This window comes from Pogona vitticeps, chromosome 2, assembly GCF_051106095.1.
Source record: "Pogona vitticeps strain Pit_001003342236 chromosome 2, PviZW2.1, whole genome shotgun sequence".
In the NCBI taxonomy this organism is placed as follows: domain Eukaryota; kingdom Metazoa; phylum Chordata; class Lepidosauria; order Squamata; family Agamidae; genus Pogona; species Pogona vitticeps.
Genome location: NC_135784.1, coordinates 219459978 through 219474093, shown reverse-complemented (window position 1 = coordinate 219474093; position 14116 = coordinate 219459978). Strand labels below are relative to the sequence as shown.

Below are 14116 nucleotides of genomic sequence, written 5' to 3'. Positions count from 1 at the left end.
GTTTAGTCGTTAAGTCGAGTCTGACTCTTCGTATCCCCCATGGACCAGAGCACGCCAGGCCCTCCTGTCTTCCACTGCCTTCTGGAGTTGGGTCAAATTCATGTTGGTAGCTTCGATGACACTGTGCAACCATCTTGTCCTCTGTCTTCCCCTTCTCCTCTTGCCTTCACTCTTTCCCAACATCAGGGTCTTTTCCAGGGAGTCTTCTCATGAGATGGCCAAAGTATTGGAGGCTCAGCTTCAGGATCTGTCCTTCCAGTGAGCACTCAGTGTTGATTTCCTTTAGAATGGATAGGTTTGTTCTCCTTGCAGTCCAGGGGATTCTCAAGCGCCTCCTCCAGCACCACAATTCAAAAGCATCAATTCTTCGGTGGTCAGCTTTCTTTATGGTCCAGCTCTCACTTCTGTACATCGCTACTGGAAAAACCATAGCTTTGACTATTCGGACTTTTGTTGGCAATGTGATGTCTCTGCTTTTTAAGATGCTATCTAGGTTTGTCATTGCTTTCCTCCCAAGAAGCAGGCGTCTTTTAATTTTGTGGCTGCTGTCCCCATCTGCAGTGATCATGGAGCCCAAGAAAGTAAAATCTGTTACTGCCTCCATATCTTCCCCTTCTATTTGCCAGGAAATGATGGGGCCCGTTTTTTTTTGATGTTGAGCTTCAGACGATTTTTTTGGGCTCTCTTCTTTCACCCTCATTAAGAGGTTCTATAATTCCTCCTCACTTTCTGCCATTAGAGTGGTATCATCTGCATATCCGAGGCTGTTGATATTTCATCTGGCAGTCTTAATTCCATTTTGGGATTCCTCCAGTCCGGCCTTTCACATGATGTATTCTGCATATAAGTTAAATAAACCGGGGGACAATATACTCCTTTCTCAATTTTGAACCAATCAGTTGTTCCTTATCCAGTTCTAACTGTTGCTTCCTGTCTCACATATAGAATTTTCAGGAGGTAGATAAGGTGATCAGGCACTCCCATTTTTTTAAGAACTTGCCATATTTTGCTGTGGTCCACACAGTCAAAGGCTTTTGCATAGTCAATGAAGCAGAAGTAGATGCTTTTCTGGAACTCTCTGGCTTTCTCCATAATCCAGCGCATGTTTGCAATTTGGTCTCTAGTTCCTCTGCCCCTTCAGAATCCAGCTTGTACTTCTGGGAGTTCTCGGTCCACATACTGCTGAAGCCTAGCTTGTAGGATTTTGAGCATAACCTTGCTAGTGTGTGAAATGAGTGCAATTGTGTGGTAGTTAGAGCATTCTTTGGCACTGCCCTTATTAGGGATTGGGCTGTAGACTGATCTTTTCCAATCCTCTGGCCACTGCGGAGTTTTCCAAATTTGCTGGCATATTGAGTGTAGCACTTTAACAGTGTGCTAGAGACTCTAATGCAAAAGCATTCTTCAGGTTTGTGCATAGCGAAAGACATAGAAGAAACAGTGGCTCAGCTACTCAATGGAGATGGAAAAATGATAAGCAAAGGGGGAAAAAGACAGAGGTGCTCAATTCCTAGAGAAAAGTGAAGTGGAGATGCAGTGGACAAGAGTTCAGCTGGAGATTGAAAAAAAAAAGTCAGAAAATACCTTACTACCTTAAATTAGTTCAAATCTCCAGGACCGGATGAACTGCACCCAAGAGTATTTGAAGGAGTTGGCTGAAGAGCTCTCAAAACCACTATCCCTTATTTTCTTTAAATCATAGGAAATGGGAGAGGTGCCAGATGATTGGAGGAGGGCTAATGTTGTCCCTATCTGCAAAAAGGAGAAACCTGAGAACTACAGACCGCCTGACATCAATCCCAGGGAAAATTCTAACTGTTGGAGCAGTACAGCAATGGAATCAATAACCTCGAGAGGTGGTGAGTTCTCTAACACTGGAGACATTCAAGAGAAATTTAGACAACCACCTGGCAGATATCCTTTGATTTGTATTCCTGTATTGAGCAGGGGGTTGGACTTGATGGCCTCATAGGGCCCTTCAAACGTTATTATTCTATGATTCTATGATATTACTTGAAAATAAATATCAATAGTAGTGGAGGCAGTGTAGGAACATTATTTAGCTGGACAGCAAAACATATTCAGCTAATAAGGTAGGCATGTGACCTGAAATTGTTCAGACACTGAGGTTGCAGTTTTATATTCAGTAAACTGAACTGAACTGAACAGAACTTACATCTCAATAGACATGCCCAAAATTAAATTGCTAAGCTATTTATTGCTTTAATTATCTCTAGGTGAGATATATACTTGAAGTTCAGAATGAACATCACCACAATAACATTTACGATCCCTTGTAGCCTCTTCAGTAATTACTTTAAAAACAACAACACCAAACAACAAAAAATACTGTCTGAAAAGTGATGCACAATGGCACAATACAACACAGACTTTGGTTTAGATATTCTTATTTGCTTGCTACAATTTATGGAAAGTTAAGGTGAAGAAATACATATTGTACATAGCTTTTTAAAATGTCACACAAAGCTACATAAGTTATGCGTTGGGTCCTTTTGGGGGAAAAGGTGGCATAGAAATATTTTAAATAAATAAAAATAAAATAAACAAGCAATTATGCTTCACAAGAGAACGTAAATTCATTTTACAAATAAGTTTTGCTCATGATGATCATAAAGAAATATGTGATACTAAGTTCAGGAAAAGGTGGCAATTAACAACTTCACAAGTCCATTGTATTGTTTAGATTTAAAGACTGGTTTTATGTTTCAAATCTGATCTTTACATCTAACAAGCATCTCCCTCAGTTAGATACAGTGGTGCCTTGACTTACGACCGTGCCAACTTACAACCAATTCGAGTTACGACCAGCTACGGCAGCACAATTTTGCTTCATCTTGTGACCAGAGCTTTGAGTTACAATCAGAAAAAAGGTGGGAGGAAAGGCGGGGAATTTAAATTCCTAACCGTTTGTAGGCAAAAAGGCTGCTTCTTTGTAGCTCTTTTGGCCCAAAGGTTAGTGTGTGCACGTTTGCAGAGAGGCTTCGGACTGCCTGGTGCTGCTTTCTGCTTTTAAGTGAGTACATACAGGGTTTTGTAGCGTGGGTTTGGACTGGGGGACTTATGTTTCTGTGCTGTGATTTTTTGTTTTGTTTTGTTTTTTGGTTATTTTTTTTCCAGTGCTGTTTTGTTTTCTGGTGTGGTTTTTTTCTGTCCCGAATGTGTTCCGATGGGGCTTGCAGTGTTGTTGAGGTTTTTTGTGTGATTTTTTTTTTCTGGCCACAACGGATTAATGGGGTTTCAATGCATTCCTATGGGAAATGGTGCTTTGACTTATGACCAATTCAAGTTACGACCATCTTCTGGAACAGATTAAGTTCGTAAACTGAGGCACCACTGTAATGCAACTATTAACAGGAGTAGGTTGTCATCTTAATGGGAGTCCGAGGAGCAGAGATCTGCCTGCACACTTTCACTTGCGCAAATGCCCAGTTGTTGGCCTTGAGTATAAGTGTGTGTGTGTGGGAATCTTCCTGCTTCTGTTTCCCCTTGGCTACTGTAACACCATAATTAATCCCTCCTTTCCTGATCTCATCATACATACAAGGCACAAGATGTACATGCGAAAAAGAGCAGAGCTGTGCACAAACTAGGCTTCCTCCTCTTCCATCTCCCCTAAGGCCTTTGCTGGAGGCATATGTGCAGCAAAACTGAAGGCATACTAGCACTTCAACTGTGTACTCAGCATTGTCTTTATGCCACATAGGGCTATATTTGGTCTCAACAGCCATCCAAATGAGTAATCTTGACCTGAAGGTACTCATTACAGATTAACAGCAATAATGATGAACAGCAATAATAATTACAAGTACTGCTAGTTATATAGGGAGGATTAATGCAGGAACTTTGTTATTTGTGACATTCCCAACAAAGCAAGAAGGGAACCCTTTTTAGTTACCCTCTTCCAAACAGGCCCTTCCTCAGATTAAGACTAAGACCCTGACCTCTCTCCTTAGCTGGAATCTGCTGATCTGGGCTCTCTGTCTGAGGAAAGTGTCCCTCACTTTTGATCTTCCAAGGTCCTTTCTTCTAGGCAGCCTCATTTCCCTGGTGATTTTGGATTTCAGAACATGCTGCTCATGGTTACTCCTTGTACAGGGTTACTTTGGCCATTCAGTCTTCCTTTTGAACAGACACACATAATCTGGATTTTCACCCTCTGCTGATTCTCACTGTAACTTCATAACATACATGCAAAGAATGAGAGGCTGGAGGGGAAGGGGGAAATGCCCTGCAGAAATGTAAAGTGATAGATTATCATTGTCCCACCCACAGAACTCTGGAGGCATGTTCTCGCAATGCCTCATTATGGATTGCATTGCTGCTAGTTTATAAAGACTACTCCACCTTTGGTGACCATTTGGACACAACTTACCACAATAATACTAACAACTGAGAACTAAGAAAAGTGGAGGAACAAAGTCTGCTCCAAGAGAAAACCATAACAAAAGTGGAAAACACATTAAGTAAAAGCAAAGGAGAAGCAGAGTTTAAAAAGGTGATGACAAGAAATGCTATGTTACATATGATCAAAACCTGTTTAATCATAACGACACAATGACACTGCCCCCCGCAATGACACAAAAGGGTGCCAAGACCCTATTTCACTAACATAAACACTGATCACCACAAGTCAAAACAACATATTTCATATCACAGCATACTTTGATAAGCCCAGCAAGAAAGAACCATGTTCTTGTGGTAAAAGCAATTTTGGAAGACTGAATCAGCAACTCTACTGGTTTCAAATGACAGAAGGGAAAAAAGTTAACAGTAATGTTTTATTTTCCATCTCTAATCAGACTAATTATACTAATATTTACTTATCTATCTAATTTTGGTCTGCTGTAATTTTTTCAACCCTTACTTATAACTGACTGTGTACATTTCATCTCCCCTCTTTTAAAAAGGCCTTGGATCCTTTCGAGGAGAAAAGCAGGGTAAAAATATTTTAAATAGATAAATAAATAGAAATACTGTTGACACATGTACCTTAACCTTTGAGGCGCATTTATCAAAGTCCTTTCTTTGGTCTGACAAGGACCACGTCTTGAAACAGCACATATGATATCCAAAAAGATGATCTGTTCTCCGCCCCCCACCCTATTTCTGCTTTTCAGTATCTTACCCATCAAATTTATGTATTCTATAAACACTTGTTTTTAATGACACATAAAAATACCTTCACAAGTTTACATTTTCAACTTGCAATATACTATATGAGGTTGCCCTCACTCAATAATGCTAGCATTCAAGCTCCAAATCACACACAAAGTTTCCTGCTACAGATAATGCACCTCAAACTGGTGAAAGATAAGAATGGCAATAGAGGGCAGTGGAACTATTGTCAATGTCTCTGTTCTTCCCCATCAGAAATCTGGATGCTTAAATACAACTATGCTCTCTTGACACAGCTTAATCATCATTAGCAGAAATTCATCTAGTGCCAAGCCAATGCAAAACATTGTTCAATGGACATAGTTTACACATTTAGGTTAATACTACCTGGAGACCATGAAAATGACTGTATGAATCAAGCTTGAAATGATCTAGGAAGGAGAGGCAATCATAATGAAAGACTGCCATTAACACACATTCTTGTTCAATTAACTAATAAAGCAACAGCAATCTGATGTAATTTCCTAGATGATTAGGAATAAACCAACCAACCAAAACATTTAAAAATGCAAGTAGCTGCAGCCAATTTTCAAGATTTTGCACAACAAAATATATGCACATGCATATTTAAACATTACAATTATTTTAAGAAGATAAGCACAGCACTGTATTGCATAAACGGGTTAAAAAACCCAAGTAGAATAAAAAGACTTACTTCAGATTTCGATGACATATTCTCCATATCGGAATCATTAGGGTCCACAATATCATCAAATGGCGGTAATATATGTTTCTTCTCTAGTGGCTCACTTTCCATTTTGAATTTCCCTGTTTTAAACTGGGACTTATCCTTTGTCTGTTTTTTGTCAGCAGTAGAACAACTAAGTATCAGTGAGGAAGTATGAGAAAAACTTTTAAATAAAGTCTCCGAGCCACTTTTCTTCTTCTTTTTGGCCACCAGTTCCTCAGAATCCATACCAGGAGGCCTTTTTGTAGGGGCCTTCTTTTCTTGTTGCTGTCCACCTGTTATGGTAAGTATGTTGTTTTCAGATTTTGACTCCTTTGACATAGGTTTGGGTTCCTTGAAGGCCATTTTAGGAACAATTTTTTCATCCTTTAGAGCTTTATTTTCTTTGGGTTTTTTAGAGGATTCTTTGGAAGATTTGTTATGTTCCCTGGAAGGTTCTTTGAAGGCACTTTTATGCTCTTTCAAGTCTTTAGAAGGTTTCTCCTTGTGCTCCTTTGTCAATTTATGGGGTTTTGAAAAACTGTTACTACTGCTGCTGCTAGTGCTTACACTTTTACTTGGGTCCTGCAACAATGGAAATTGCAAAGTTAACATGGGGTTAACATATACTACCACACACTGGTATTCTGGCACTCCACGGTCTCTATTTCAGTACAGTGGTGCCCATCGCTGAGTGGGGCAGAAAAGCCCATTGAAACGCATTAAACATCGTCTAATGCGTTCCAAATCGGCTGAAAACTCACCGTTCAGCGATGCTTCCGGGGTCCGGCAGCCATTTTCGCGCCCTCCCCTCGCTGAACGAGGGCACGAAAATGGCTGCGATCAGCTGTTCCGCGGCTTCAAAATGGCCGCCGGAACAGCCAAAAGGGCCGGGCGCAGCGTTTTTGCGCCCTTGGTAAGCAAGGGGAGAGCGCGAAAACGCTGCGCGCAGCCATTTCGGCTGTTCCGGCAGCGTTTTCACACCCTCCCCTTGCTTACCAAGGGCGCGAAAACGCTGCACCTGGCCCTTTCGGCTGTTCCGGCCATTTTGAAGCTGCGGAACTGCTGATCGGCGGGTCGCAAAGCGAAGGTCGGTAAGCAAACCGCTTACCAACCTTCGCTCTGCGGTTTTCGCCCATTGGGGCCATCGCTGTGCGATCGCATTAGCGATCGCAAAAGCGTCCTTGTAGAGCGAATTCATCGCTCTACGAGGCGCTCGTTGTGCGAGGCACCACTGTATATCTTGTGAAAACTGAGAAAAAAGTATGTCACCAATGGGCCTAGTGGGATAAAAAGATAGCCTAGAGAATGAACTCTCATAAAACTAAAAATACAATGAAAATAATGTATAAATACAGCAAATGACACATAGTCATTTGCTAATCCCGTGATTGTTACCCTTACACTTTATTCATCTTCCCCTTCAGTAATACTATTGCACTCTTTTCATCATTTCAGGCAACCACCTTCAAAATTTCCCTTCAACAGTAGACTCCCACTAGAGCTATTTTCCCAGGTGCACACTCCTTCAATCATACAAGAAATACAATTCATACAAATTCATTCATTCCTGCTCCCATTAGTGCTGAGGTACTACTCTGGGTGGTTACAACAAATATAAAACAGAGGATAAATAAAAATAAAAGCATGAGAAGCAATAGAAATAACCATTAAAAAAAGGAAAAACTCCAGATGGTGCAAAACAATCATATGGGAACCAAATCAGGCAGAAGAAAAAAGTAATAGGTGATCAGTCAGATTCGATGTGGAAAGCTTCCCTGTAAAGCCAAGTCTTTAGTTGCGTTCTAAATGTCAGCAGTGAAGGAGCTAAGTGGAGCTCTTCTGACAGCTGGTTCCACAAGGTTGGAGCCACCATGAAGAAAGCCCTACCGCTTGTAGACCTCCCTTGAGGTGGCCACCTGGAGGAGCCTCAACTGGGATGATCTTGCGGGTCAAGAAGATGACATTAAGGAAAGACGCATCAAGAAGTAACATGGATCCATGCCGTGGAGGGCTTTGTACGTATCAAAACCTTGAACCTGATCCAGAATAGAACGGGCAACCAGTGAAGGCAAGCCAGAACCGAGGTGATGCAGCCACATTCTGGGCCCATTGAAGTCTCCAGATCAGGCCCAAGGGAAGCCCTACGTAGAGGGCATTGCAGTAATCAATCCAGATGACGAGGACCTGCACCAAAGTTTTAAGGGAGCTCTCATCCAGGTAGGGGCGCAGTTGGACAATTAACCTGAACTGGTTAAAGGCTGACCTGGATACAGCTGTAACCTGGGACTCTCAAGATAAATCCAGGTCCAGGAGCACCCAAATTACACACTTGGCCCCTAAATGGAAGGACCATGCCATTCAGCCTAAGGACAAACCACCAACTTTTCAGAGCCCCCCCCCCCAATCTGGGAACAAAATCTCTGTCTTGTCTGGGTTCAGTTTGAGCCTGTTAGCTCTTGTCCATTCCAGTACTGAAGCCAGGCAGCACCTGAGTGTCTAGGCAGCATCCACTGTAGAGGCGGTAATAGACAGAGTTGCGGTCCTCAGTGTACACCTTGCTCCAAATCTCCTGATGACCTCCCCAAATGGCTTCACATAGATGTTAAACAGCACTGGGGATAATGCAGACCCCCGAGGAACCCCATACCTTAGGGTCCAAGGGGCCAACATCTTTTCCCCTAGCTGTACTCTATGGACACAGTCCTCAGGGAAGGATTGGAAGCAGCTCAATTCTAGGCCCCTGATCTCAATCTCCAAGAACCTGTCCAGGAGGATACCATAGTCAATGGAATCAAAACCTGCTGAGAGATCTAGGGGTCCCAACAGCACACATCTGCTCCTTAAAAAGTCATCCTGTAGTGCGACTGCTGTCGTCTCAGTACCTCGCCACAGCCTGAATTTAGACTGGAATGTGCCAAGGCACTCCTGCTCCTCCAGATATATTTGCAGTTCATTTGCCACCATCCTCTCGATCATCTTGCCCAGAAATGGTATATTAGCAAACAGACAGAAGTTGTTAAGGTTGTCCATCACTAACATTTGATGGGTCAGACAATGGCTTCTTTTAGATGGGAGGGAAGAATATCTTCCCTTAGTGATGAATTAACAATATTCATGATCCAATCAATGACAGTCCCCTTAGTGGCTCTTATCAGCCACATGGGGCAAGGATCAAGCGAGGATGAGCTAGCAAGCATCCTTGGGATTTCTTCCATTGCTACAGGGTTAAACTGAACCAGTTGGGCAGAGAGAGATGTGGCTACAGTGGTTACCCCCAGATCAGCTAAACTGCTGGTGGAGTCAAGGTTGGCACAAATGGCCTCAATTTTTGATCTAAAGCTAGTAAACTCAGGATGAGGCCTTGAATGGCAGTAAATGAGATGAAAAAAAAACCCCACAAATAATATTTACAATGAAAATGTGAAATGTTAATGCTGGTATAAAATTCTCTTTAACTACTGCTATACAAGCAATTGCAGAGTATAACAGCACCTGCTTAACACAATATAATTATAACGTTCAGTCTTATCATACATGTCTACTCTATTGCCTGCATTTGCTACCAGTCAACACAAAATTTCTCACAATGCCACTGATTGTTTTTCTCTTCCCTGTACTAACTTTCTATCTCAGTCCCTTAACTCTAGTTCTCCCTAATCTTATTCAATTGGTAGGAATCCATGAACAGTGAGAGTGATCTAGACTTACTTCCTCCATCATTATATCTAGTCAACATGCAGAGATGAAGGACAATTTTCTCAAGAAGAGAGATTCTACTGTCCATGAACACACTCTACATAACTGGAACAGTGATCTTCCAGAGTTCTTGATCTAACACAGAGGGTTCATGGGTAATAGAACTTATGATTATCAGAAAGCCACCCTCCACATTTGTTGAATGTCCAAAATTTTGGGGGAGTGTGGAGAGTTAAATCACTTTCCCTGTTTACATGTTTACCCATCTGGATTCCTACCACAAATAGCTGAATAGTGTTCTTCTCTCATCCTACATCACTCCTCTCTTTACCACTCCTCTTTGCTTTGCTTTTCTCAACCAATCTCCTTCCATATGACAATCTATTCTGACAATCTATTCATACTTCCCTAGAATCCTTACTCATATTTGCCATACAAAAACACAAATTGATACTACTCAAACCATCTTTTCTTATTTATCACATTAACAACACTACTACTGTAGAAGCTATATGCTACATCACATTGGCAAAAGTATTTCTTTCCAGGAAGATTTTATGGAAATAATGGATATCAAAAACTCTAGTAATAAATGGGTTCAGCAGCAAATGTATCTGACAGCAATTAATGACAATCATAAGGTTAGCGTCTTCTAGATTGAATTTCATGTTTAAAGGATTAACAGGACTCATCATGACTTTTATATACAGTACATACATTATGTTACATTGTCAAACTCACTGACTTTAAAGAAAAATTCAGTTTCACCAAACCAAACAAATAACAAAACAAAAAACAAAAAGTAGTTACAGGAAAGGAACATTGCTGGTTAAGTATACGCATGCCACAAATATCTAAAATACTGCATCTCCCCTTATGAGGCTGCCTCTTTAAAAAAATCGTCAGAACCTTTCCACCATCCTAGGTGAATTTGGTGAGGAAATGAGAAAGGGACGCTGTAGCTGCTTCCAAGTTGTGGATTTCTCTCTCACAGGAGGCCAGACTGGCTCCCTCTTCACTGTCCTGTCTGTAAACAGGAAAAGTCTTTTCAGGCAGATTTTTTCTCTCAGTAACTGCTGCTCAAAAAGTCATTCTTACAAATGGACTTTTTAAAAATGCATTTAGAATTATTTTGAATTGCTTTTATCATTCAGTTTTTAATTTGTTTGTTTAAAATTCATTTAAAAATGTAAATAACTTATTTACATATATTTTTAGCTTTTGACATTGTTTGTTTCAATGCTGTTAACCACCTTGGGTCCTTTTGAGGAGAAAGAACAGAAATATTTTAAATAAATAAATAAATATCTTATAAGAATACAATTTTAATTATATTGTGTAGGTGAGTTTTCAAGAAGCAGATCACCATCATCAGGAAGAACCATCCACATCTATTTTGGGAAAAGTGTCTTGGGGGATGTCAGCAGAATAATCATAACGATATCCAGAACAGAACAGGGCCCTAGAACCTACTGCAAAAGTTTGTTGCACTCCTCCCCAAACTCAACAAGATGCACAGAGATGGCTCCTAGGAAGTACCGCAACTGGCAGAGAGGATTATGAGAAATATAGTTATCAATATTTTCAGTAACCTTTGGTATTACTGTGTGCACCCAGCCTTCAGTCCAGTGGGCAGCAACAGGCAAGTCAGGCAGAAGCAAAACTGAGAAAGGAAGGTAAAGGTAAAGGTTCCCCTTGACCATTTTTGTCCAGTCTACTCTAGGGGGCGGTGCTCATCCCCGTTTCCAAGCCATAGAGCCAGCGTTTTGTCCGAAGACAATCTTCTGTGGTCACATGGCCAGTGAGACCTAGACACGGAACGCTGTTACCTTCCCACTGAGGTGGTCCCTATTGATCTACTTGCATTTGTATGCTTTCAAACTGCTAGGTTGGCGGGAGCTGGGACAAGCGACGGGAGCTCACTCCATCGCGTGGATTTAATCTTACGACTGCTAGTCTTCTGAACCTGCAGCACAGGCTTCTGCAGTTTAGCCCACAGCGCCACCACGTCCCTTTGCGCCACCACGTCCCTTTAAGAAAGGAAAGGACTGACCAAACAAACAAAGAGAGAAAATCTTGAAAACATAGGGAGAGGGTGGCAAAAACATTTTCCCAAAGAGGCAAGCTGGCACAGGTAGGCTGCCTGTCAGTAGCAAAAAATATCCGAAGATATGGGTAAATTTTTCCCCCAAAATGAAGAAACAAAGGCAAAAAAGACAAGATGGAGGCAAAGCAGGCAGGCAGAAATTCGAGATGGAGGGCACTATTTGCTCAGCACACATTAAACCCATAGAAGAAGCAAATAGGATTCCCCACTAAGTTCCAGGACTTCTTACAGATTCAAAAGCCCTGCTCCTTACTGGATGTTCTGAGTGGCTGCTAAAAGCCTCACAACCGTATTAGATAAAAATTTCACAGGAAATTTGACAGTCAAAGGGTGAAAGAAAGGGCACCAAAGGGTTACTTAAAAGATGGAAAATGAAAGAAAAATGAAACTTTTGTGCACTCCTCTGTTGTAAACACAAATTATTCTTGTATGGAGGTTTCTGTTTGGGAAATCACAGAAAGTACACTAATTATGTGTAGCCTCCAAACAAGAAGGAAGAGATTGCCTCACAGACATTCATGTTTTGGATCTGCTAAAAGGCTTAAAAGATCCAGGTACAAACCATTACAGTTTTAAGCAAATGCACACAAAGAAACTTCAAATGTCCAAATGAGTTATAAATCTACCTTGCAATTCTATCTATCTATCTATCTATCTATCTATCTATCTATCTATCTATCTATCTATCTATCTATCTATCTATCTATCTATCTATCTATCTATCTATCTATCTATCTATCTATCTATCTATCTATCTATCTATCTATCTATCTATCTATCTATCTATCTATCTATCTATCTATCTATCTATCTATCTATCTATCTATCTATCTACCCAGCTTTTACCCTGCCCATCAATGAATCTGGGCAGCTTACATTCTGAATATAAAACAAAATTTAAAAGGAACAATATCAGACAACATAGAGATAAGCAAAGACCAAGATGGTAAAACTTAGGAAATTAAGAAATGGAAGGGGGGAAGGCCTGGCTGAAGGACCAAATCTTCAGCTTGTTCTTAAAAACTCTCAGCAAGGGTGCAAGGCAAATTTCCAGGGGCAAGGCATTCCAGAGGCGAGGGGCCACCACTGAGAATGTGGTGTTTTCTCCTTCTGGGCCTCTCTTGGGGTCAAGCCCCCTCAGCCGCCCAGCCTGGCTAGATGGAGTGACACGGGTAGAGCTAGGTGGGAGCAGGCACTCTGCCAGGTATTGAGGTCCTAAACCCTTTAGGCCTTTATATGTAAACATTAACACCTTGAAGTCAATGTGGAAATGAATGAGCAACCATTATAAGTGGGGGAAATGTGATGGTATTTTTTCACCCTAGTTAATAATCTGGTGGCCGTTTTCTGGACCATGTGTAGTTTCCGCTTCAATCTCAAGGGCAGCCCCACGTAGAGTGCATTACAGTAGTCTAATCTCGAGATTACGAGTGCATGGACGATAGTGTTGAGCGCCTCAACATCAAGATAGGAGCGTAGCTGGGCAATCCGCCAAAGATGTAGGTGGGCAGTGCAGACCACAGGCACTACCTGGGACTCCATGGTAAGTGCTGGATCAAGATGGCCCCCCAAACTGCGGACCAAACTCTTTGTGGTGAAAGTCGCCTCCCAAAAGAGAGGGAGCTTCCTAAACCACTGATAGGAGGGGCGCCCACCCTCAAAACCACCATCTTGTCCGGGTTCAGCCTCAGTCCATTCTCCTGCATCCATTGCAGTACTGCCTCAAGGCAGAGCTCAAGGGACGCAATGGCATCCACTGCTGTTGGAAAAAAGGAGATGTAGAGCTGCATGTCATCAGCATACTGATGACACAAAGTCCCACACCCCCGGATGACCCCACCCAGCAGCCTCTTATAAATATTAAACAGCACTGGAGAGATGATAGAGCCCTGCGGCACCCCACAATTAAGGAGCCACAGGGCCAATACACTCTCTCCAAGCTAAACTCTCTGGGAACAGTCCCTCAAGAAGGACCACAGCCAGTGAAGAGCCAGGCCACCAATCCCCAACTCAGAAAGCCATCCCAGGAGGATACCGTGGTCGACGGTATCAAAGGCAGCTGAGATATCAAGGAGAACCAACATGGACATTTTGCCCCTATCAGTTTCCCTCAATAAGTCACCAAGCAGGGCGACCAATACCATCTGAGCTCATCTGATCTTCCTTTTCTACCTCCTTTTCTAATACTAGATTATGCCTCACCTTTGGCCCATGAGATGACTTCTTCTTCACTTCAGAAAAAGACAGGGAATTACTTGGAAGATTGGGGAGATGAAGACTCTGCCCTGAGGCAGCTGATGTTCCATCTGACATTACCATGATCTATGGTATAAGGGAAATAAACACATTAGTAATGTTTATAAAATAGCTAAAGATATAAAGCAAGAGCTCTTGGAAGCAGACTGTGGACAAGTGGACAGCTCTGATTTCTTCTGCAGATTGTGTGT

The 14116-nt window shown here is 41.8% G+C and overlaps 1 protein-coding gene across 3 annotated transcripts in view; it reads right to left on the bottom strand.

The window, feature by feature from the left end:
* Nucleotides 1-14116, bottom strand: part of MLLT3 (MLLT3 super elongation complex subunit) — a 299778-nt gene that overhangs the window by 90203 nt on the left and 195459 nt on the right. For 2 of the 3 annotated variants that reach the window (XM_020790344.3, XM_072992060.2), the window contains exons 5-6: nt 13872-13991; nt 5852-6448 (exon numbers count right to left, since the gene is read on the bottom strand). In XM_020790344.3, the coding sequence (XP_020646003.2) occupies nt 5852-6448; nt 13872-13991 (717 nt within the window). The remainder of the gene's footprint in view (nt 1-5851; nt 6449-13871; nt 13992-14116) is intronic. The other variant, XM_078384923.1, reaches the window with a different exon arrangement.